This window comes from Manacus candei, unplaced genomic scaffold (genome assembly GCF_025592945.1).
Source record: "Manacus candei isolate 608988 ecotype Guabito, Panama unplaced genomic scaffold, ASM2559294v1 h1tg000026l, whole genome shotgun sequence".
In the NCBI taxonomy this organism is placed as follows: Eukaryota; Metazoa; Chordata; class Aves; order Passeriformes; family Pipridae; genus Manacus; species Manacus candei.
In genome coordinates this window covers 3,704,342-3,730,495 of record NW_026138074.1, presented here as the reverse complement: position 1 = coordinate 3,730,495, position 26,154 = coordinate 3,704,342, and the positions used below count along the sequence as shown (strand labels likewise).

General features: G+C 38.8%; 1 protein-coding gene across 1 annotated transcript in view; it reads left to right on the top strand.

Annotated features, from left to right (window-relative positions):
• The first annotated feature begins 720 nt into the window (after nucleotides 1-720).
• The window catches only part of COL6A6 (collagen type VI alpha 6 chain), a 46,752-nt gene continuing 21,318 nt past the window's right edge, over nucleotides 721-26,154 (top strand). The window contains exons 1-15 of the mRNA XM_051789065.1: nucleotides 721-774; nucleotides 4,561-4,643; nucleotides 12,039-12,382; nucleotides 15,401-15,479; nucleotides 17,275-17,420; nucleotides 17,517-17,609; nucleotides 17,775-17,828; nucleotides 18,326-18,397; nucleotides 18,812-18,838; nucleotides 21,173-21,217; nucleotides 21,435-21,488; nucleotides 21,734-21,796; nucleotides 22,953-23,018; nucleotides 24,192-24,245; nucleotides 25,204-25,239. Of these exons, the coding sequence (XP_051645025.1) occupies nucleotides 4,574-4,643; nucleotides 12,039-12,382; nucleotides 15,401-15,479; nucleotides 17,275-17,420; nucleotides 17,517-17,609; nucleotides 17,775-17,828; nucleotides 18,326-18,397; nucleotides 18,812-18,838; nucleotides 21,173-21,217; nucleotides 21,435-21,488; nucleotides 21,734-21,796; nucleotides 22,953-23,018; nucleotides 24,192-24,245; nucleotides 25,204-25,239 (1,203 nt within the window). The 5' untranslated portion in view covers nucleotides 721-774; nucleotides 4,561-4,573. The remainder of the gene's footprint in view (nucleotides 775-4,560; nucleotides 4,644-12,038; nucleotides 12,383-15,400; nucleotides 15,480-17,274; nucleotides 17,421-17,516; nucleotides 17,610-17,774; nucleotides 17,829-18,325; nucleotides 18,398-18,811; nucleotides 18,839-21,172; nucleotides 21,218-21,434; nucleotides 21,489-21,733; nucleotides 21,797-22,952; nucleotides 23,019-24,191; nucleotides 24,246-25,203; nucleotides 25,240-26,154) is intronic.

The window sequence follows — 26,154 nt, the reverse complement described above, 5'->3', positions numbered from 1 at the left end:
GCCTAAAGCCATAGTCCTGTGTGCAGTACTGTTCATATTTCTGTCACAGCATGGTATAGTCTTGTTGAATTCATACACCTAAAGGCAAACTTTAATTAACTTCAAATGCTTCAACTGAATAGAGCAATTTAAATTAGGGTGTGATTAATAAACAGCTATTTACAGAGTGTGCAAAGTGAAGAAGTGAAAGCTTGTCAGGCTCTCAGAATAGCCAGATGTGGTCTTAGGTAGATGGTAGGTTAAGAGCTGTTTGAAGCTGCTAGGATACCAGGGTTCATTTTTAAAATTTTGTTAATGTGTACTCATTGTAATTTGTGCTGTTTAAGCCATCAGGAAGGTAGAAGTATGAATGATAATGAATGTTTAAGGCTTACAGGATCATAAAATGCTAATTATTAAGCTTTACTCAGAAATGGAAAAATAGACAATAGGCTTATAAAAGGTGCACCAAATACTGAAATGGAAAATCATTATGTCTCTCCACTCTTTAAAAGTAAGTCATCACGTAAACATTCATCCCACTTGCTCACAGACAGGCTCATTCCAACAGTAAATAAACTGACTTTTAGTGTCAGTCAATTTTCCCTTCTAAAACTGGGTGCAGACACTTAAGGGGCTGGTTGTGTGCTTGTATGTACCTCTGTCTGTATGTGGGGGGGTGTTTCTGCCCTTGTGGCCACACCCTTTTCAGCTATGTCTGCTTGACCTGCTAAACAAAACCACTCCTGGAAACATCTTGCATTTCATGTTGATCAGGCTGGCTTCCTAAGTTAGGTAAGTCACCCAGGGTCTTCTTGCTTGAATCAGTGTCTGGCCACGTGATTGTACCTGGAATCGTTAGGAAACTCTTCTTTTCTCTAGGAAACCTGCAATAAGTAAAGCTGCAACTTTCTTCCCGAGACATTTCAGGGCTAGCAAAAAGATAATGTACTTCTAGGGAAAAAAAATGTGCCTGTAGAGACGAGATAACTGACAAAAATATTTCTGCCTTCATATAAAGAGCTGACACCTAGAGAATATTTTGCATTATTTTTACAGCAACATTTGTCTTTCCTCTGGTACTATGATGTCTCAATGTGAAAGCTGAGCATGTGGATGTATGAGGAGAGTGGTGGAGTGGGAGGATGGGATGGGTTTCCCCTCGGTTTACTGTTTGGTGAAACCAGGAACTTCCACAGATGGATTCCAGGCTTTAAATTTGCTTTAGTGAGAGAAAAGGGGAAGGTGGAGGAAAGGGATAACTAACTGGGACATGTGAGCTGAATCTGTCTGTCTGCTGCACTCAGGACTCGGGTTTATTTCAAAAACTTCAGAAGGAATGAAATCAGCGTGTAAAAGTTGAAGAAATCTAATTGGAGTACTTCAGTAGGTAGGAGAAAACTATGTGATCACATTTATTTGTGCTGGGAGAGATGGAATTTTAAATTGTCACAAGAAAGTTTATATTCCTTTTCTTAGTATATACAAATGGAAGAGGGAAAATATCCCCAAATCAGGGTGTTGCAGGAAGATGCTGTATGCAACATGGTTATAGACTATAGGTGTAAAAGAGATGTTGCTTCAAAATCTTCATTCTTTATACAGTGTGCTTAAGAAGTGTATTGATATTTGATGGTGCATTTTGTTCTTGCAGCAAAAATCTACAGAATTACTTTTTTTTACCTGCCTAAAACATTGAAGCAGCTGAAGATAAAATTGGTACAGTAGTTGATTAAAAAAGAAAAACAAAATATAGTGGCAAGTAATGTCTGTAAAGCAATTAAAGAACTCAGGAATACTGTTGATCTTTTTTTTTCCTTTGAGATTTATATACATATTGCTGGATCTCTGGGAACAAATAAGGAAAAATGCTGGCGGTAAAATGAACTTTAAAATATGTGTGTTTTTCTTAGGACTTTCAATAACTTTCACACTGTTGTCTCCTAAAATAAAATTCAAGTGGAAAGATGTCTTAGATTTTTGAGAATTGCCGTCTTAGCACCTTACATAGATTATACTTATATATATTTATATAAACAACTATAGGTATGCATATTTAAGTACCTTATGCTAGAACCTTGTATATTCAGTTTTACCTTCAAATAAGTTTTAGAATTAAGATATTACTAGTGTAATATGCAGAATTGGGAATGCTGTGTAACAGTGCATGTTTCTAAGTTAGTTTATTTAGGCTTTTGCCCATAATATCTATGAACTGCATGACACAAATTTTCCATTAAATTACTTCTTTCGCTTTACATTAGCAAATAATGAAGAATGCACATAGAAAGCCTAAAGTACTTCTGTTTATGCAGCTTGGTTTTTTATGCAGCTTGTAATTCATGATTGGAATTTCCTATGTGAAGATAAGGCAAAATAAATAAATGGTACAAATAGGAATATTAGTGTGCAGCCTTTTTAAGTTGCAATGTTCCTGTGTATTTAAAGAAGCTGCCTGATCTCAGTTGGGGCTAATGAAGGATAAAACAAAGGGCAAGTAAGAAATATGTTCCCATCTGCACTCACTGTTTAGGAAGAGTGAGAGAGATTTTGTTAGTGTAGGGTATATGACCCAAGGAGCAGGGAACGTTCTTGAGTCATGAGGCTGGAAGAAGCTAAAAGAGGAAAATAGACTGACAGCTGTTAGGAAGTATGGAAATAGTTGCATAACTGAACAGTCACTGATTATTTTGTATACTGTAATAGTAAGATCTAGATTTTGGTATGAAATTTCAATGTTTACATAATTGAGGGAAGTCTAGCCCCTTGCTAAAACTCCAGCTGCATTTTGCTTAACTGACTGTGGGCAGCCACACGGAAGCTTGGTCATATTGATACCATTGAGATTTTCACAAAATGAATATTTCTAGAGCGAAACACTAATTAGAGGCTTTGTAAATACTGACAGCATTTTACTTATCTGCCCTTGAATATGTACATATCTAGCTGGGTCTGTAGATCTGTGTGCAATTTATTAAAACCAAAGAGTTCAAGATGTGAATGCTGCTGTGGCACAATAACTGTGTTATCAAAATAGGTATTGTGTAATACGGTAATGGAAGTTAGTAAGCTTTTTTTTTTGCATACCATTAAAATATTTAATTGTCCCTCAGTAAAAAGTTTTAGCATAAGGTCTAAAACAGAGGCCCATGTAATGAGGCGTAGTAGTGAAAATAGATAACTGGGGATCAAATCTCTATCAAAGTGATCAAGGAGAGCTCTTAAGAGAGTCATTAACTCTCAGTAATATATACAGAAAAATTAATTAAATCCCAGAAAAATTTAATCAGGAAGAGGCATATAAGATGCTTACAAAAGGTTTTTATCTGCTGTGTTTTCATGCATGACAAACTGCAGTTTCCCTTATGTTAGAGGTGCTTATTAAAGAAACCTGTGATGCGCGGAGGCATGAGAAAGTTTCTTCAATGCACCAACCCCAACATTTTGTTCTTGTTAAGGACCACATAATGCTTGGAACCTCTTTTGTTGCATAGGGACCTCAGTTAGACCTAGAATCTCTGTGTTACTGCAGTCCTAATAATAGTAAAGATTGCCCATATCTGATAAATGTCTTGAAATATAGGAAATGTGGCTTTATTCTCCCGACAGGAAAAGGTTCCAAAGAACACTTCAAGAGCTACAATGGAGCTTGGCATGGTGATACTTGGAAATGAACTTTTGCTCTTGCCTGAGGGCAGAATATAGATTCAAGCAGAGGATTTCTATTCATTCCTTTCTGTTATTTACAAGACCTAGGATAATATTACACACACTGTTACTGTAAGAACCTGGAACTGAACCCTATGCTGTAATGTTAGACTAGCTGTAGCCTTTCTACTGAATTGTCTTTGCAGATCTGAGTTACAGTATAAGACAATGAGTTGTTAACAGTGCCATTAAGTTCATGTGTGTCCTAGAACTGGAAGTTATCCATAACTGGTTTGTTCTCATTTGTTTACTGTACTTAAACGCAACATGGCTTAATTTTGTACTTTCCAGCTGAGAGATTTTGATTCCCATTTCCCACAGCATTGGGCTTTGTCAGTTTTATATGGCAAGTGTTTTTATTACTGCCCAACTGGCATATTTTTTTCATTTGTAAATGAATGCTTGTTCTTACCTATGTGTATTGTGTACAGATACCATTACCAAATTTTCCTTTTAAATTGATGTGTGGGTAGGGAATTTCAAGGCTAGAAGGGAATCTTAGAGGCATAACTACCATTAATCTTACACTGTGAATATCTTGCTTTTAGTTGAATTTTAGATCATGGTAAATATAGCTGTTTGAATCAGAACAAAGCATGTTTGTGAAAGCAGAGCAGTAAACAGTTCATTTTGGTTATATGCTCTACATCAGTGTCAAAGTCTTAACAGCTTTGTGTTCAAAGCCTGCATGTTAAAAGCTAAGGGGAAAAAAATATGAATTTAAAGCGCTACTTTAAATTGCATACAGTTAGAAAGCCTCCATGTTGTCAATAAAATGCACTTACCCAATTCCTCCACAATTAGAAACCTTTTTTTGAGGAAATTATGCTCTGTATTTCTCACTGTCTTTGGTTTTGATTTTTTTTTTTCTAGGAAGGTTTTCAAAATGGATGGCTGGAAACCTCTTCTTCTTCTTCTCTGTGTTTCCACCTGCTCTATAGATGCACAGGAGACTGGTAATACATTAAAGAAATGATTCTTCAAGTTGATAACAAAATTGGTTTTTTACATTTATGCCCAGTGTCAGAGAGATGTGATGAATTGATGAAAATGTATTCTAACTAGGGATAATGTGCTGTGCTTTTATGAAACTTATATTTGTAAGTTTCTATAATAGGAGAGTTGTCATAAAAAATGCAAAATTAAATGCACCAGCTCATTAAAATCTGGTTTTGTTCGTGAGTGCTGAGATTTCATATTTTCCAAAGCAACAAAAAGCCTTTGGCAGTATGACTGCTAAAAGCAAGATAAGTCACAGGATTTAGCAGTTCCATTTTGGTAGTCGGGTCTTCTGGAAGATCTATTTGAGAAAGTGTTCTGTCCAGTTGCAGGACATTTTCTTGCATGACTGTTGGTTTGAGGAAATAATAAGTGTTTCATCCATGCTGTACTAATGTCATATGCTTCTGGAAGGTGTGGAAACACATGAATTTAATATTCACTGCAAGAAAATGTGGTTAGTACTCTTCAAATTGATGTGACCTTATTTTTTGCCCCTCAGAAAACAAATATTTATTAGTAATGTATGTGTGCACAATGGAGTTCAAAGTGCATGAGTAAGGTTTCCTTTGCTCACTTGACAGCAGGCAAACACATTCTTATGGTTGTGTTTCATATAAAGAAGTGTGTAATATGCATTTACTACAGACAAGTTCTGAGCAGGCTGTGAATGGAAACTGTGTTGTGGATTTCAGCATCTCTCCTTTTCCTGAGAATGGTGTTGCAGAAGGACGTGGTTTCTGACCCTCTGTGTGATAAACAGAGGAAAATAAGGAAGTAGTGGTTGCTGAGAATTTAGTTGAAAAGGTTTTTTTGTAAAAGGCCAATAGATCTTGGATTCTGAAAAGCAATTAGGATTCAAAATTGCTCTTCTATTAGATTATACAACCTTTAGGAGAAGAGGAAAGTTACAACATACTTCTTCAGTCTGTAAAATAGCTTCTGTGACGGTCAACATCTTCCTGGTGGATGAATTCTGGACTGCAGGGATAAAGAACTTCAAGATCATTCAAGATACCTTTTACACAATGGTCAATGGCTTTGATATTGGGCAAGACAAAATCTATGTTGGTATAATTCAGTACAGTGATGTGACATACACTGAATTCTTGTTGAACATTTTCTGTAACAAGAATGATTCCTTATAGAAGATACAGAAATTATGTTACAAAGAAGGAGACACCAAAACTGGGCAGACTCTCTATTTTATGCTAGAGAATCACTTTGTAGCAAGTGTTGATAGCCAAAAGGATGAAGGGGTTCCTCAAATTTATCTGGTGATTACAAAAAAAGAGGCTGAAAATATTCAAAACCCAGCCACAGCATTCAAAGATGCTGGCATCATGTACACCACAGGTCCGAAAGGATCTGCTTTGTCTGGGCTTCTAGAAATAGCTAATGAACCAGCTAATAAGCATGCCTATGAAGTGGAAGATACTGCTTCTCTGCAAGGACTGTCTCACAGTAAATCTGCAGATGCTTTGTACTGTGTTAGAGGAGATAACTGGACCAGCCACCCAGGTTGCCCATGGTATGGCCTGAAAGAGCTGTTGTCTTTCCAGGTTTATTTTTCTCTATCCACACACTAAGTACATGAAATTGCAGTGTGTTGCCAAAATACGGGTTTTAACTTCTTGCATCTTCCATATATTGCTAACTAGCTTTCAATAATATCAAGTCGTAACTGGTAAAATTTGAGTGCCTGTCTACCATTAAAATATTCAAAATAATGGTGGTAGGGGAGAAGGTGAGGTGAGGAGGGGAAAGGCAGAAACAGGCAACACAGTTGCAATTTATTTCATGAATAATAAAATGTACACGCAGTTCTTCCTTGCTCCTGAACAAAGCCAGAGAAGGAGCTATAGTAATTAATTCTTCTATCTACCTTTTCTTGGGCAGTTAGCAGGAAAACCTAACTAGATGTTTTCTCTTTAGTGGATACCTCAATGACTATTGATCAGGAAAACTTTAACAAGGTGAACTCCTCCTCTTCACCTTGGTTTTAAGTTTTGATGTTGGCCTTGGTGCAAGACCAAGTTGGACTGGGACAATACAGGAATGAGACTTAACAAGAACTCTTGCTGAATCAATATATGAAAAGTGATGTTTTGGAGCAGATTGATAATTTACTGTAAAGGAGTGGAAAAACTTATGTAGGGAAAGCTCTGGTTTTTTTAAACCGGTGTATTTCACTCAACCTACAGAAAGCAAGGCTAAGGGCTTTGTTACACAGCTAGTGATTCTAATCAGTGGTGGAGAATCCAGTTGTGAAGTTGAATTGCCTGTCAGGAAACTGAGGAACATCAGAGGCATTCCCCTCTATGTTGTTGGAACTGGTGTGCAGGATACAGCTAATCTTCAGCAAAGAGCCAGCAAACCTTTTGGTAGGTATCTGTGTAGTGCTGGTAGTTTTGATGACCTTCCAGATCTCACCACAAGACTTTGGGGAAGCTTCTGCTTTGGTGCTGGTTTTGCTGTCATTTACATCAGTGTTCTTGTCATGTAACATGACTGAAAACAATAGGGCTAATTTTGAGTTAGGTTGCAGTTCAGGCTGACCTCCCTTTTTATCACAGTTCAATGTCTGCACTGAATTCAGAGAGGTTTAACTGGTAAAATAGGAAGGTAAGCTTGTGCTCAGTTCTCTCTGAAGCTGAGCCTTAATGTATTGTAAAGAAAATCAGGGTCATATTCACAGATTCTGTGGTGTATATTTGGCTCCTCATTCAACATGTTTCTTTTAGAGTGATGCAGGGGAAAGGAAAAAAGAAAAATTCCTCCTTGTTTTTTTTAGAACAATTCATCTCAGAGCTGGTGGAGTCATTTTTAGAAAATGGATGTAATTGAACAGTTGAACAGGGTATTTTTTCTTGATTAAGCTATGGTTTTGGTAACTTTTAATTCCTCTGAAATCCTAGTTCATAAATTGAACATTCTAGGAGTTACAAAAATGAAGGGAAGTCATATTTTCCTGTTCAATACATTTGCTGAACAGCAAAATTTGCAGAACATGTATTTTCCCTGTTTCTTTAAGGACTGTTATTGTTGAATGGTGAAAGGGGGAGGGATATAAAAAGAGGTGAGAAATAAAAACTAAAATCAGAACAAAAAAATGGTGTTCAAAATAATAATGAATGTTTAAAAGGTAACATAGTTACAATTTTAAATTTTTACCTTTTTTCCTGATTTTGCAGAGTTCAATGTGGGTACCTCCACTAGTTTTATCTCAATGAAAAGGAAAAGTTAGGGGTTAGATGCTGTGTTAGTTGGTCACCTTTTTGCCACTGCTTTTACTCTAAGTTTGCAGCAGTCTTGTGGGAGATCTTGTATTCCTGATGAAAGGATCAGAAAGCATATAAAAAACTTTTCTGTCACAAAGACCTTCGTGATGGAAGTTGTGGACAACTTTGTTATTTCTAGGGACAGACTAGTTGTTGGAGAAGTCCAGCACAGCCCAGAGCCCCACAAAGAATTTCCTTTTAATGAGTTCTACAGTGGCACCACGATAAAGGAACGATCAACAGAATAAAGCAATTGCAGTCTGCTGTGGTTTATGGCAAAGGCCTGAGGCTTGTCCAGAGCCTTCTTCAGTGACTGCTCTGCTGACAGGGTAGAGGATGCAGCAATGGCTTTGAGTAGCAATGAGATCCATGTCTTTGAAGTTGGCATAGGGATTATAAATTCCCTTTGAGCTGCTTTTAATAGCTGATGATGCAAGGGGAATGTTCACAGTGGAAAGCCTTGACGCACTGAAACCCATCGAAAGGAATATTGTCGATTGGGTCTGTCAATCCAAACATCTCCCTGGCCAGGGTGAGTAAAAAACATTTTGTTGGGTGTATAATGGCTTTGTGCAGTCCCTGATAAAAGTATCTCAGCTGGATGGACAGCAATCCAACTGTTTAACCAAAGAATACTTCCCATGTTACTCTGTTTGCAACTCGCAACTTGCACCTTACTTCAGTCAAGAGCCACTACACTCTTTGCTATGGTAAATAGCTTCTGAGGTAAGACACTACTTCACATCTAGCTTTCATATTCATAGCTGCTCAGTGTCTGAGAGGAGCCAAAGCAGACATCCCCAGTGAGTATCTTAATCAAAAGAGGGTAACAGACAATTCAGTGATATTTAAAGAAGAGCCTTTCAGAAACCTAACTTTGTCATCTACAGCTGACCATACTGCTTCATTGGGACTGTCAGCAGCAACTGTTGACAAAGCTGAAGTCTCGCAGAGGCTCTATGGAGAGGGGGCGTGAGGAAATCCATCCTTGGATATGTGGGAGGTATTGGCAAGATGTGAACAGCAAACCCACAGTAATGCTGAGATGCTACCCAAAAGCTTTTCCTGGATAAGAAACAGAAAGTGGTATCTCTTACTACATCTTCTTGATGGCAAGAATGGCTTGGCTGCCACACAGCCTGAGAGGCTGCCACCCCCAAGGAAAATAAAGGTTCAGTATTGCTTTTGATTAAAATAACAACTTCTATCAGATGTCAGATGCTGTTTTTTTATCTGAGTTTATTCTGACGTAGTGCTGCAGTATCAGTCGCCTTGTCCTATGGGAAGACTGAAGCAGAGAACATAGACAGTAGCTCTTTAACATTACATATTCATGCCATTTAAGTAGCAAAAAGAAAAATGGAGTGAATGACAAATCAAAAAGCTGGTCTCTTCCTCTACTGATGGTGAGGGGGACCTGCTGTGGTGTAAGTGCATGGCATTGATTGGACATAGCAGGAAGAGACTTCTGGAGTGTTTTTTCTCTCTGTACTTGTGCTTACAGGGACTGTGACTGTCTTTTAAAGTTCCTTGTCTTCCCTGTGTTTTCACTATGTAGGTGATATTTTACATGTGTTGGATGTGTGCTTTTCATTCTGTTATGCCATAAAGCTGATCCAACCCAGTTCTCCAGGTTTCATTCCCCTAGTGACCAGAAACTTACTGTGAGAAAGGAACACTGGGATGACCACTCTGCTTGTCTAAGGCTTTTTGTAAGAACAGCTGAGCCTCTCCTGTACCCTAAGCTAGTAAGATCTTAAGCATTCCAAAACTGACTAGTGTTTGCTGGGGTGCTGGGGGGCCAAAATGAAAAGCTGAGCCTTCCCTCCTAAAGACAGAAGTGACTCTGTGTGAATTATGCCTGCTCAGGTGGTTTGCAGAGAGGAGGACAGCCAGGCCTGATTCATTATGAGCTCTGCACCCCCACCCACCCTTCTTCCCATCAAGAGCTGAGCAGACCCCCAGATGAAAAGGCATCCCTCATCTCCTGAAAGTAGAGAGAGGGAGAGAGCTACTGTGGAAATAGAGTGCACTACCATGAAACAGCCTGACCGTGGCTGATGCAGGAGCACCTCCTGGTGTTTCATAGCCAGAAAACAGGGAGATTTAATGGGAGATACAGCAGTAAAGTTTATATATATACAGGCACACTTGTTTAGAGAGAGAGAAGTTAAGAACAGCATATTGGCTTTGATCTCAGTGATGCGTTTATTTATTACTAAGTTCTGCATAAATTTGTCTCATAGAACAAAGATCAACTTTCTGTGAAGACTGTTTTATCTTGTACTCTCATCTGTATTCTTATATTCACTGACCTTCTTGCCTGAAATAAAACTATTAAGTCTCCATTCTCCATAAAATAACCTTCCCATAAAATAACAGATTTTTCAATTTAAAAAAAACACATTTGAGGTACAGCATGTCAACAGGGGAAAAAGATACCTTTGCAACAGTAAGACAGAGAAGTTTAACAATGTGGATGTCTGTAGGAGAACAGGTGATTAGAAAAAGAGGTTGGCGACACAGAGGTGTTTACTCCTGAAAACAAATGGAGATTATCAAGAGAGTATAGAGTACATACCAGAAGCTGTTTTACACGTTCTCATCCACAACACAGTAGCAAAAGAAGTGAATGCTTTACTGCTGTTTTATTGTTATTGCTGGTACACTGGGGACTTGACAGAGAATGTTTTAAGGGCTAAGCAGTGTGGATTACCAATTGTCAGGGCAAAACTGCTGAGTCCGTGGTTGCCCTGCACACTGCCTCCAAACTATGTCATTAGAAAGACCCAGGTTTTAGAAGAATCTCATTTTGAAAACATACTCATTGTGTCCTGGACATGAACACATACCGAAAGAAATATCCATTAAATATTATGTTCATGAACGTGTGTAGATATGTGTGCATGTATAGATATATTTAACTGTTTGTCTTGTTTTGAACTAAACAGATAAGTTATAGATTTTTGATGTTGCTCTGAGGCCTGAATGTCAGATATTTTAGCCATAAAGACTCATTCAGTGTGACCTTTTGCATTTAAAAATTCTCATGCTGCTTTCCAGCAGATCATGCCCTCTAGGGGGCACTTTGTACCACAGGTGAGTTTGCTGAAATGTAACGATGGTCACTTTGAGGTGAAATTATTTCTAGATGTATTTGGTTAAAGAACTGAACACATTCATCTTTTTCATGAGAGAGGGAAAACTCAAAAAACTTGGAATAATGGTCTGTAGGAGCTAGCCCAGACTAGCAAACCAATATTGAAAACAACCTTGTGATTGCTAAGTGTTTCAGAGGCAATGAGTGAAGAAGGAAAAAAATTAGGTAGAGTGCTGTTTTACAGCTAAAATTGCTTGCCTCTGACTTCCTTGCAGAAGTACAACAATGAATATTAATGCATCTAGGAGCACAGCAGAAAAAACAACATGAGAAATGAATAATCAAGAAGAAAAAAGCCATGTAGTTTAGCTGTTTAATGAGGGCAAGATGACTGGAGAGAGGGAAGGAATTAACCACATCACAGTATTTGCTGTTATTATAAGGAGCTATACAAGCAATTCCTCACCTTACAGCAGCTGTTTTTCACAGTGGTTATATAACATTGCATGTAGGCAATGCTGCCTCTTTCTCTCATGTTTCTTTGGCCTGTTGTTCTACATTTGTATGTATCACCTGGTCTTGTGACAAAGTGACAGACCACAGTCAGCCATCAAGCTTCCTATTGCAATTGGAATATATGTTGCGTGTTCTCGGTAGCAAAGCTCACAGGAGCATTTTCAAGATTAGGCCTTTTGATGACATTTGATGGAACAATGACATGTTTTGCAGTTTGGGTATGTGCAGACATCCAGTAATGTGGTTCTTACTATTTTCAAGTTCACGTGGTCCCACTGAAACCTGCGGGATGATGGTGTTTTATGTTTATGGAAAACCAATCTCACTGATTCTGACTTCTGGTTTTAAATCTACCATATTGAATTTTGTTCCACTGCCATGATTCTGGCAAAAAAACCCAAGATCACAAATAGCGTATGTTTGTAGTTTTGTGTTTCTTATATATTTTTTTTCAGATTGCAACATAGATCTTTCTATAGCAGTTGATGCTTCAAGGCGCATGCAACCAGAGCCCACAGTGCTCCTGAAACAGAGATTGCAAGCATTCCTCCCCAGACTTTTACTCCAGATGAAATCATTACCAAACACCAGCTGTAAAGCTCCAGTCAACATTAGATTCAAGTTCCAAGTATTGGCACAGACCAACCAATTAATCTTTGACTCTGGTTTTGAAGACTATAATGAAGAGATCATCCAGAAGTTCTTAGATGCACAGGCCACTGTGGATACCTACCTGAATACAGATTTCTTGCAGGCACTTGAGGAGAAGTTCTTTAATGTGACCTCTGCTGAAGTTAAGGTAACTTAATGGTATGAGCATATATCTTGGAAAGAAGTTACACAGTTTGATGTTTACAGTTCCTGATGCTGAATACTCTAGGGAGACAAAAATGTTGTTCAGGAATATGTGAATTTAATAAACAGAATCACAGAATGGTAGAGATTAGAAGGAACCTCTGGAAGTCACCTTGTCCAACCCCCCTGCTCAAGAAGGGTCAACTAGAACAGGCTGCCCAGGACCATGTCCAGGTGGCTTTTGTGTATCTCCAAGAATGGAGACTCTTCAGCCTCTCCAGGCAACCTGTGCCAGTGCTCAGTCGCCCATGTAATAAAAAATCTTTCCTTATTTTTATATAGAACCTCCTGTTTTTCATTGACCTGATATAAATATGTATTTCAATTCCAGCTTCCCAGGCACTCCTGCAGTGAGATGGTACCCAGAACATTTGTCCTAATACGTATGATGACAACTATTCGTACAGATAACCTTCTTATATCTACCATGAAATGTTTGTACTTTGAGTAGTGGAAAGTTGTTCTCCTTTAGGAATTCCTAATCCTGATGCTATATCTCTGTCCAGAACAGCGACAGCTCTAAGCAGAAGTCACAGAAAAAGGTCATCTGAGAAATTTGTTTATGGAGGTTTATTCATGTCGCTAACTTATCAAATAATTTCCAGTAACAAAGCTGAGTTCTACTTAAGGGTAACTGATGATAAGGAAAATCTGCATAGATGCAGTTTATTCATCCATCTTGAAGTGAAGGGAAAAGTATAAAGCTTCATTTAATCTCTTCTGACATGAGTGGGGAGTCTTTCAACTTGGGTTCAAGAAATTTAGCTCTCATTGGAGTGTTTCAGGGTGAGTGCCCTGACAATTTATCCTTAATAAGGCCCTAACGCAGTAAAACACTGAGCATGTCCTGTAGTAGCTATTGAATGTTATCACTTACTAAGGTCTCCATGCAGTAGGACCTTCCTACTGAAGAAGGACCTTGCAAAATACATAAGGGGTTTCCTCTTTCAGCCTTATTTTAACTTTTATAAAATGTTAATTTTAATATCATGTGGAATGAGAAAGCCAAATTACAGATTTCCCTGCTTTCAGATGAAAGTTGGTATTCCATTTTTTACAGCATTTGCATAGGTGTGGCTTATCAGTTTAGGTTGTAATTTGCTGCATATTTAATAGCATTTTTTTCCAAAAATCTCTTAAAATGTCTGAATGGGGAAGATGACCACATAAGATTTTGCTTCTTATGAGCCTCAGAGAGAGAACTTGTTTGACATACCAGTAAAAAGCAGTGCTTTTTTCCTCCTAATTGCCAATTCTGAAGGTTAGAGTCAAACAAGGCTTCTTTCTGCTTATGCATTATTACTAGAAATAAAAATGCTGCATATCTCAGGACTTTACCAGTGGATTAATATTTCTTTCTGATACTGTTTATGTGCAAATTGAAAATGGAAGACTTTAGAATGCAAATCAAATCACAATTTAATTTCCCTAGGATCCTGAGCAATAATATGCTTGTTCTGTAATGATTATTAGTTATAAACCTCATCGGGGACAGGGATTTGCTGTTGTTTGCATTTCTTCTTTTCTTTATTATTTGTTTGTTTTGCACCGAAAGAGTTGGACATGATTCCAGCCTTTTTTGACAAAACAATAATAACAATACAATAAAGAAAAATAGAACAAAACAATAAAGAAAAGCTTTGTAAACATAAGTTTACATATACTTACATGTAATGGGTGCACTGACACCCCATATTCCCTGCTCCCCAAGTTTTTAAAATTAAAAGATTATAGAAAAAAAACCATCAAGCCCAGGCCTAGAGTGTTATTCCTGACAGTCTGTGGTGTGCTTAACCCTCCATGGTCCAGCTCTCCTGTGTATCACAATTTGCTTGAGCAAATGTAGAGTCAGTACCAGTGCCTCCATATGGGATGTTTGGGAACACCACCAAAACCAGTGAGCTCTGCCTGTTCTTAAATTCTTGTCTCCTTGCTGCTTTAGCACGGAATTGGAATGTTTGGTGTGGTAGTCACTTTCTTTGCCTTTGTCAGCTGCAGAAAAATTTATCTTAACAGAAGCAAAAGGGTTTGCATTGGTCAAAGCTGTGTCTTGTATAGGGAATGTAAAATATGAAGAATAGGAGGGAAGAAGCTCTAGCTGTGCTTGTCCATTTGTTGGTCAGAGTATAGGAGGACTCGAAGTCATTACCACTGGGGACAGGAGACAGTTTAGCTCTGCAGCTTCTTTCTGGGAAAACAAATTTACTGGATGAGTGGGTCCTGAGAAGACTTCTGCTCGTTAGAAGAGGGAAGGGGAGGAGAAAAATAGGAAGAGACTGGTAGCTCAGGGGGGAATTGTAGAAAACTATGCTATCCTCCATTGTGGAAGAGGCTTAACTATAGGTCTTTGGCCTGAAAAGGTGGAAATGTAGCCAGTACAAATGATTAGCATCCATAGGTGAGCTAAGCCTTATGCCTTAACAGGATAAAATATGGCAGAGAGTGGAGCAGGGTGATATACTACCTTTGTGGAAAGGGCAAGGGAACATAAGCATCTGTGGGGTGGAAGGATTGGACCTAGAGAGGATACATCTCCTAGTGTGGCTCAGTGACAGCCAGCTGGAGCTACTCTTGCAGAAAGGGGAAAATTTGTTTGCTCTAAGTTCTTTTCCACATTCACATAATGGAGAACTCTTCAGACATCAGAAAAAGTTTTTCAGTGGATAAGTCACAGCAGCATTGGCCTTCCTGGCATGCTAAAAAGATGACAGACATAATAGCCATGCTATGAACTGTTCACCAAGACAAATCCCTCAACTTCAAGTGCTGTCAGGGAGAACAGACTTTTGTGTTCTGTTCTCCTTGCTCCTCAGCACTTTTTTCCTGCACATATTTCAGATCTACACAGCGAAGTGGAATTTGACCACCTCGTAGCCAGTTTTCAATGCAAACTGTACTTTTTACAATGACTGAACTTTCAGTCCCTTCACAATTGACTTGGCATTACTCCCTTTTCTGACAGGTTCTGTTAGTATTTTCAGATGGGCTGGATGATTCGCTGGAAGATCTCAGGAAAGCATCTGACTCACTTCGCTTTAAAGGTATTACAGTATGATGTTGATGCTCCAGCCTCCTCTTACCCAAGGCCCAGTGTATTGCTCCCCCACTGCAAATTTTCCACATAATGTTGCCTCTCTATTCTCACGTGGCATTTCTCAGGAGTCCCTGGGAGAGTGTTTGTTTCTCCATGTGAACCAAGGTACATGACTTGTCACTGTTCGTCAGATGATGGCAGAAAAATACACATAGGTGTGCTGAGGTTCTAGTTTCTGGGATCCAGCTTCAACAGCTGATGTGACTCAAGTCAGCCCCCTCTCACTGACGAGTACAGCACCAGAGGTTAGGCATAACTCAGACTTCTGCAGTGCAAAACACTAATATTTGGGCACTGAGTAGCAATCTGGTCTGACAACCGGGGAGAGAAGTTAATTGGAAAATTACTGGTCTGGATTTTTCTTTTACACATTGTTCTCAATAGGTTGATTTCTTTGAACATACTGTGTTGAAGCCGTGTGTCATGGTTTGAGATAGTCCCAAAATCCAATCCCCTAGCTCCATTCCTCCTCCCACATCTCAACCTAATGTGAGATGGGTTTTTCCAGACAAAACACACACCAGACTCAAAGTGGGGGAAAGGGAATATATTACAATGACTGTACAAATAAATACCATATCACATTATACACACGATCACAACTATCTCTACCATGACATATGTATTTACAATGATCTCTTCTCCCCTCCAAATAAAAGTCCAGGAGGGAAAGAAGGACAGATCCCTTCCAGTCCTTAAGCAGCAGCATCTTCTGAGGCAGCAGTCTGTCTGTCTTCTCTACATGCAGCAGCTGATAGCTGGCTTTCTGCCAGCACTCACGAGGGAGGTATTCAAGCCTCTCTTGGCCCCATCGCCTCCAACCGAGGGGTCTTCCGTGGGCTTCGTAACCCCAGACAAGGTCGTATCACCACGTCATATCACGAAGACACAGGGGGGTCTTCGTGACGGTCTGGTATCTCCAGGAGACTCAGCTCCTTGCAGGGCCTCTGTGCCCTGTCTCTCAGGCTGCCACCGTGGCAGCAGTGCAAGGGGGGAGCCAAGGTCACCCCCTCTGCATTCCTCTTGGAGCTCTCTAGCTCCTTTCTGCAGTGCAGGTCGCACTTCAAGGCTCTTTCAAGTAAGAGTCCATCATCTTCCTCCTTCCAGGAGGTCTCAAAGGAGTTTGGGGGGCTGGTACAGTCTTACCCCCAGAACTCTGTCTCTCAGCTGCTGGTTCTCTCTCTCTCCCTCTCCAGGAGTCTTCTCTGTGGTGCTGCATGTCTCTGTTGCTTCTCCAGTTCAGGTTCTTATCTCTCCTGGCTCTCTGCCACCGTTTCTCTGGTCAGTGCTGGCTGCTGCTCTGCGCCCATGGAGAAAACATCTCCCGGCATAACTACAGACACTTAGTCCAGTCTAACACTGTTCCAGGTCTTTGCAATCCCCCCCCAGCCAGGGGCTGGGGGGCCCCAGAGGGCCCAAGGGGCTCAGAGCCCCTTCCTCGTGGCTTTACAACATGGCCACCTCTCCTCCACAACAACCAAACTACAACTCATCTCTTCCGGTGAGATTGTGGGATGTTGACATTTTTGCAGGAGCGCCCATTGGCTAGAACTCCAAAACTTCCAGGGGTTTCCACCCCTTGGGGTCTACCACTTTTCTTAGCCTCTGGGGGAAAACAAGATTCAAACCACTACACCGTGAAGTGTAAGTCTTTTAGAGAATTGCTGTTACTTAAAAATATATTGTTGGTTAAATAGTATATTTCAGGCATTCATTAATTAAAATCTGTGCTTACATTGAAGGTCTTGATGCACTCCTGTTAGTTGGCCTGGACAGTACACAGAACTTGACTGAATTTTGGGAGATAGAGTTTGGCAGAGGCTTTGGATACAATGAACCTCTGAGTGTTGGGTTTGCAGAGATTGCAAGCATCTTGCAGAGAAACCTTGTAAGTCCTTCTGTGGTAAAAACAAATGGGAGAGAAAAATCAGTCTTTGCTTTATGATTAATATACATAAATGAAATGTTTCTTGTTGTTTTTCAGGATACTGTTGCAGAAAGGAAATGCTGTAAGGTTATTTGTAAATGCCTTGGAGAAAATGGTGATCGTGGTGTCCGGGGAAGTCCGGGAAGGAAGGTAGAAGGTCTAACATAGACATTTCAGAAGAATTACTTTATTTTTCAAAGTGCTTCTGTTTTTTGCAATATTTCTGAGCATGCATGCTTGTGCCCATGACCTTAACTGTTAGGATAGTGTGCTTGGAGAACAATGCTACTTATCTTTTAAATTCTCATTTTTCAGGGAAATACGGGTTACAGAGGATCTCCGGGCCATCCTGGTGAGGAAGGTGGGGTTGTAAGTAAACATATTTCTTCCTGCTATTATGCTGACAGTTGGTGCCTGAGCCTGTCTGCACTTACTCACTGAGGATTCACCAGTGCTAACCTAAAATGCGTTTAAGCAACATGTATCTGCAGGTAAATATACAGATTTGATTCTCTGTGCTTCTGCACATCACAATAGCTAGTAATTGAGTTAAAACAACAACCCACCAGAAGTGAGTTAGTTATTCAGTTAAAAAAAAAACTACCTTCAAGTACAAAGATTTCAGTCGGAGGTTGGTATTGCAGTCTGAAACATGGCATGATAGCGAGAGCAGAGAACCAGGTGCAACTCAGATTAGTAACTGACTGCTCTTTTATGGTCAGTATGAAAATTTCCAGGTGACTTGCACTTGTGTCCTTAGCACAGTGAATGGTGATAGAATTCTGTCTTGCTTTAGTCTTATGTGATGAATTAACCAGTAACCATCATTGTATGGATGAGACTGAACATTTTGTTTTGTTTCTTAGGGGGAGAGAGGCCCAGCTGGTTTCACTGGGACTCAAGGAGACAGGGGTTGTCCAGGTGCTAGAGGCCATAAGGCAAGTATGTGACTGTGAAATATTTCCTAATTTTGTGTCCCACAAACCTGTTTTCTGTACTGGGGACAAATCCGAGGGCTGTCTTTTTGAGAGGTATTTTGAGGAACTGAAGCATGGTCCAACAGCTAAGGATGTTGCTGTCTAGGCAACTTGACAGTGACTTTTTCACCAACAGCTCCAGACTGGCCTTAGTTAAAGCTATAAAGCTTTAAGGAACACGAATGAAAATGAGGGCTGTACTATCTCCCCACAGGAAAGGGGTAAATCCCATAAGCGGCAGTAGAGGGTTTTACGGTAGGAACTTACTGATATGGAGCCCAGAATGCCCATGCACAGCAAGCTATGGTGCCCTGCTTTTCAAGCTCAATAAAAGTACTTTCACCAAATTTCATCTGTGTTTATTTTTAATTTAAGGGGGGCAGAGGCTACAGAGGAAATCAGGTAAGTGTGTTCATGTGTGATCAATTTTCTTTGAGAACAGTGTTCTGCTTCCTTTAAAGTTCATGTTACCTTGTAAGAAAATATCAGCAAAGAAGGAAAACAGTGTAAAAGTTTCAGAGCATTTAATGTACTTTTGCAATGGTTGTCTAAGAATGAATTTAAGATACCTATCACATTAGTCAAAATAAACAGTCATAATTTTATTTTTATGTGGTTACGGTCGTAGTTGATTTATTCTAACTAACAGGGATTTATTTGCTGATTAATTTGATAATCTATTAAGGTGGTAATTCTTGTCAGGTGAATCTCATATTCTAATCGTTGAGGAAGCAGAATAGAGGGGGGAAAAAAGATTGTGAATAATATTTATTGTGGGTTTGGACAGCACTTTCACTAGATCATTGTTGATACTATTGACATTATTCAATATTCAAACTTCTTTTCATGCTGTTCTTGTCATCCACTATTATTGCATGTCTCGTTTAACCTTTTAAACATACCTGTTCATCAAAGAGATATTGTCACCAATTCATTAATAAAATGTGAAGCCTGGAAGACAGTGATCTGTAATGGCAATATTAGTTACCAAGCTACAGTAATTGAAATGGCATTAACTTGAACGCTTTTACACAAACCCACTTTCTAAAAAAGACTTGGGAGCCTCAAAGACTCAGGAGATATTTGTCTCCATAACTGAAGTGAGAAAGTTGAGTGTGTTTCTGATACCTCAGCTCTCTTTAAAGTCCTGCTCCGTACTAACTTTTTAATCTTCTCACATGTTTCTCTTTCCTTTTCCATTTTCTTCTCTGTTCTCTGAAGTAATTTATCCTCCTTTAAATATCTGAAACATCTGAATATAGAAGAGGGAGAGTCCTTGCTGATGATTTTGATTTGTCCAAGTTGAATAGTGGAGTAGAAATTACCAGGTGCACAAACCCTACTGAAATCCAATGAATATGTGGCATTGTGTCATTATATCTACTAATTTGATTTTATCTAAAAATATGAAACTTTCAACACATAAAAAATGTGATTCAATTCTGCCAACTTAGTAATCTTGAGGCAGTTTATTGAAGTCTGCAAGGCATTTTAGCATAGCTATTTGGAGAAAAAAAGGCAATTCTGAGTATTTAATGCTTTGAAGTTTAGCTCAGGTTTTCTGAGGTAGAAAATGAGTGACGAGAAAATAACACAAATAAAAATCATGATTGCTGACTTAGTGCTCATAATTTTTCTGGAATACTTATTTAGAAATTCTTGTTTGTGACATATTAATCTAATCAAAATGTACAGCCAGCTGTTTTTTCTTGTTGTACATACAGAATTGTTATAAATAAAAGAAATTCTCTCTCATGAACTTCAACTAGGTGGTTTTGCAAAGTCAGTTTAGCATCAAATTCTACGAAGCAATTGTATCTGTGGTCTCTCTCACAGTGAGAGTCCTGATGTCTTGTGCCACTTTCAGTGGTTGGTTGAATATCATTTCAGCTTTCAGAGTAGTGGTCTCTGCTAAGTTAATTCCTTCATTTTTATCCTAGTAAAGAAAGATGGAAGAAGCTTATTTGGTCAGGTCTGAAACATTGTGAAGCATGCATAAATGAAATAAGGTTCTCACAGTTGTAAGTCTAATTAGATGCCTCACACAAGTTCCATAAAGAAGGAATGGATGTTTTGCGGGAAAATGTCTTCCATAATCAGTTGCAATATGGGGAATCATTTTTGCAGACAAAGGGAGAAGAAGAGCAATGTGTGTTTGAAAAGGAAGATGACTGCTATTTTTGTAGCAAGCACCACATTGCTGAAAGAGTTATGAAGTTTATTTAACAAGTCGTAAAGTCTAGGATCAGTCTTCTGTAATTTTTTTTAGTCATGGTTATTCTTTCTAGCTTTTCAATACACTGTTCATGGTATAAAGCTATGTAAAAATGAAAAGCACAATACAAACACATGATGGTTGACATCAAAATTAAAAAGTTATCAGCATGATAGATCAAATACTAGTAGTTATAGCTTGAAATATATCTAGGTATTGAAGATGCTGCAGTTGAAAAAAGATTTGAAAACAAAAAGAAGGAAAAACAGAATTTAAATACTGATGAAAATCTATAGTTTTAATAACTGTTGTTCTTATAAACTGTTCTTAACAAATAATTAAGATGTTCTTAATTTGTCAAAATATTAATTATTAATTCAAATTTATAATTATTATTCCTAATTATTCTTGCTAACCATTGAAAACAACTAACCTTATTCAAGTTTAAAAAGGTAGGCTGAACACTTGCTCAGAGACAAGTGGACTGATGCTGAAAGGGGGTTTTTTGCTTATTGCTACAGGGTGAATATGGTGAGAGTGGATTCGATGGCACTGATGGAGAGCAGGTAATCATTACATGTGCAGTGTTACTAAAGACACCTACCTCAGGGTTCAAAAGTACAGGTTTTATGGCTTTAATCCTGAACAGAAATTCCACTGTTACGTGTTTAGAATTACATATCTGATTGAAGTTGGATTCTGCCAGATAAACCCTGATAACCACATTTATCAGAAAGAACAAACATTATTTTTTTCTTCTTTTTTCCACTTTTGTGAGTCTAGGGAGAACGGGGATTGCCTGGACCTTCTGGAGAGAAAGGCAACAGAGGAAAATGGGTGAAGTACCCTTTACAGTAATGTTTAGATTTTATGGAAACATCTTTCCAAAGTGTAATGCTGTCTGTAATTCCTCTGAGTTGTGTTTAATAGCTGCCTATTCTCTAATATGATGTGACTCCTGCTGTAAATCAGTATAGCTCCACTGACTTCAACAAATCTGTGTTCTCTTATCTGGCCTTCCTTTATGACAGATACTATTTCTACTTGTACCTGAATTGTTTGTGCTCTTTTTATGAATTTAGGGCAGAAAAGGCCCCAGAGGAGAACCAGGTGAACGAGGAGAATCTGGTCTAAGAGGAGATTATGTAAGTGTATTCCTTTATTTTTGTTATGTTGCACTGATTTGTGCCTGGATTTTGTGATGGTGACGTCTGAAATTTACATGATTTGAAGAGTTTTTCACGGTGCTAGATAAGTAGTACTCTGCAAGAAGCATGGCATATTCCAGGAGTCCTAAACTCTTTGTATGTAGATGGACTGATGTGTTTTGATATGTTGCTTGGAAACAGGTGTTTAAGCCTCAGGTCTCCTGCTTGTTCCTTGCATTTTTGGTTTGTTTGTTTGTTTGTTTTTTTGTTACTGTGGACAACATAACTTCTTTTGGAGCTCCTTATCACAGAATCATAGAATGGCTTGGGTTGAAAGGGACCTTAAAGATCATCTAGTTCCACAACCCCTGCCATGGGCAGGAACACTTCCCACTAGACCAGAAGGTTTAATGAAAAGACCAAGTGGACTAGACTGGTCTTCCTGGTGGTTCCCATCCTAAAGAGGAATTTGAGATCACTTGAAAACCCTGAGCATTAACTCTTGGTTAGCAATTTATAATGATGCAAAGGTAAGTTACTTCTTCATGCTCATATTTTTTCCTTGCATGCTCCAGAGCTCTATATGAACACACTCCCTGAGGACTGAAATTTCAGTGGAGACACAACACTTCTTGTATCACAACTTTGTCTTCTCACATATATTTCGAAGATTTTGTTCCAAACATTCAAATATAGTGTTGACTCCTGATTTCTAATGATTATATTAAAAGAAAACTTAAATCCAGATGTCATGGTAATTTGCCTCTTTGAGAGATCAGGATTTCACCTGTGTCTAGCATTAAGCAGCTAAATGGAATTCCACTGTAGTGTAACCCCCCCATCTGAAACTCACGGACAAGATATGATCTTAATTAACTATACCAAATCAACCAGAACAGCTTCACATTTTCAGGGTTTAATTTCTTGCCCGTTAGTAATTTTGCCTTTAATCTCTTCGGAAAAGAACTTCGTGGACTTCGCAGAACTTCCTATATAGTGTTCTTACAGGCATCTTCATTTAAAATAGCCTTTTCATTTCTAGTTGTCTGCAATGACAAATCTAATTAATATTATTTCCGTATCCTGCCTCTATAATCAAAGCAATAAAGGTGGGATCACTGAAAATGCTGAGCTTTCCATTTAACTTTTCCAGGGAGATCCTGGGGCTAACAGTAGTGTTAGTGGTCCTAAAGGTGAAAAAGGAAGCCTAGCACCACAGGTAAGCAAGTAGTTCTATAATTATGGAGAGAGGATTTGCATAATTACTAAATTGTATTGGCTGTCCAGTGACCAAGAGGCTCTTTTTTTGTCGTGTTTTTTTTGTGTGTGTGTGTGTTTTTTGTTTGCTTGTTTGCTTTGTATTTTGCCTCTAGTGTTTGTCTGCAGCACAGAAATCTTTGAGAAGTGTGTGATACAGTATAAAAGAAAAAAAAAATTAAAAAGGTTTACAAAGACTATGGAAATATTCTCATAATATAGGCCTGAGGGAAGATATGGACTAGAATATATTATTCTACCACAAATTTGCATCAGTCACCTGAGAGGCTTCTAGTAATGGGTTATAAGGATACTGTTAAAAATCATGCTGGTAAAAATGCATTGGGTATCAACAAACTATATGCATTTTGCTATGGAACTGCTATTTCTCAGGAGGGTGGGTAAACACCATTTTGACCTGTATCAAGAATATAATAGCTGGATTATGTGCTTATATAGCAATGTCTGAGTTTTTAAGAGGTCTTTGAAGAATACTGCAAGAAAAGAAACATAACAGAAAAGCACAGCCCATTTCTCTATTGCACTTTATTTGGAAAGAATAAGCAAAGTTGATAAGTAGTTGGACAGTAGTATATATAAATGATGGTGGATGAAAGCTTAAGAAGCTGAGAACTAGCAACATGTGAGAAAAATCCACTATTTTAGAAGATGAATCCTATCAGAATAAGTAGGGTTTTGAGCATGTGCTTGGACACATATGTGCATATGTCTATGTAGAGTGTGATGGAAGCAGTAGAAAAACTGTGAGGGTTAATTTTTGGAGAATAGTTGGGTTTTGATGACTTGTTTAAAGCAGATCTCATCAAACTTTCTCATCTCAAGTCCAACTGAAAAGCTGAAGTCAACAAAAATTATTTCATTCAAGAAGCCTTGATGGAGTATCAGCTCTTAATAACTGATGGATTGGAAGTCCAAAGCAAGCATGATCTGTCTGGTTTATAATTTTGAATGCAAATTATTTGCAGAAAGCAGGGGTCAATATTTAGCATGACACAACTGATTGCAATGAAAACTTAGAAGAAGAAACAAAAGAAATAATGTATTAAGAAGAATGTGCAAGTACAAGAAAGAGACAAAGATGTTTAAAGAGCTTGATCATTATTTTGTTTTGCAGGGAGATCCAGGCCCACGTGGACTCCAAGGAGAGCAGGGTGATGCTGGCCCTGATGTAAGAATAGTAGCCAATATGGGGTGAAGTTACTGTTAAAAAAGATACAGTGGGATTCCTTTGAGAAAACCCCTTTTTTCTCTTCTTCCTGTTATCCCATACTTCGAACTCCTGCAAGGAGAGGGAACAAAAATCTTCTAATATTTTCCTAGCGAAACATACTTGGCTTAAAATTTAGTAGCTTGTGTTCATTGAAATGTTTTGTATTCTTTAAGATCGGGAATTTGCTGTCCTGTTAATTTTAGGTCTGATTCATGCGAAGTCACAAGCCTTAAACTCAATGCAACCTTTTCTATGAGCCTTAATTGCTTTATAATTTCGCTGTAGGTAAATCTACCTCTTCTTCCTCCCCATGACAACAAGTTTTATATGCCTGTTCAAGCATATATATAAACACACTGGCAGCTAAGCTGCTCTTTTTTGTTCACTGGAGACTGGAAATTATGAAGGCACCTTTTCTTGTCCGTCAGAATGGTGCTTGATGCCAAAATCTGGAATGATGATCGCTCCTCAGTCGGGCTGCAGAAACATCTTAAAGGCTTCTAGTGACAGGAGGTTGAACAGTAACATTCACTAGTGCTGCTGAGCAGTGTGCAGCAGGAAGTGGTGCAAACCTCTTAGCTCAGAGGGAGAGAAGAGGGCTTTTGTTCCATTGATTTTAGCCAAAGGGCAGCTGACTGGGAAGATGTTTTCCAGAATTTTGTTGAAATGTCTTCCCTCTGCACTCACTAAGGACCTAAAGCCTTCTTTCTTTTTTGTAAGGCTTACTAGCATAATAATTTCTGTTCCAAATCCACTCTTTTCTCCTTTTTTACCTTAAATCTTTCTTTTGGAATAATCTCTGCTTTCTATAAGCTGCCTTTGATTTGACAGTGTATATAATGTACTTTATTATAAGCCATTGTTTCACATGTTGCTCAGTGATCTGGATGTAATCTCTCGTGCCACTCCTTCCTAGGGTGCAGCAGGTCGAAGAGGCCCTCCAGGTATAAAGGTGAGTGGCTGATGCTGCTGCTACCCATCTATATGCAGCTACATGTCCAGCCTCAGTGTTTGCTCCTCTTAAAGGGAAGGTTTCATTGTGATCCGAGACACAAGTGCTTAAAAATCAAAAGTCTACCTCAAGCCAGGGCAGCCTTTGGATCTCAGGTGGATGTACTAGAGGCCATCCTGACTTGAAGGATTTAGAATTGGGAAAGAGTTTTCATCAAAATAAAAGGACAGCTACTGTTATTATTAGGGCAAATGTGGGAAAGTAAGTAGAGAAGAGACTCACTAAAGATGACAGGAATGTGTGGTCAGGCTGCAAAGTCTGACAGTTTATTCCTCCTTTGCTGCATGCACACAGATATATGCATGATGCACACACACAGCACAGATAAAATTAAGGCAATGATGCTTTGCTAAAAATAGATGTAACTGGAGCTCTGAAAATTGGCTCGAAGCATATAAACTGATCAAGGTTTTGGAAAGAATTTAATTTCCAAAGTCAATATCTAAAAGAACGTAGTGTAGTTTGAACGCTGGTATAGGATGTAAGGAATAGGTCAACCCCAGTGCATGCTGACTGATCGTTCCAGGAAGATCCTCTGGATGGTAGCCCTGGTTTTCCTAGATCTATACCCCATAGAGTCTGGATCTCAATAAACTTTACGGAGGTGTACTTGGTAAAGACATCACTGCCATTCTCTTAAGCGATGATTCAGGTAGTGTTCTTGGAAAAGAAATCTTGTTTGTCTCTGGGTACAAATTACAAAATACAGTTATCAAAGCACATCTAAAAGCAGCTATATTCGAGAGTGGGTTAGTGCAAGTAAAAATTCTAGGAATTCTCAAGTATAGGTTATATGATCATTTCAGGAAACATTGCTTTAGCACAAGTGGTTCCCATTTGTGGTTCCCATATCTC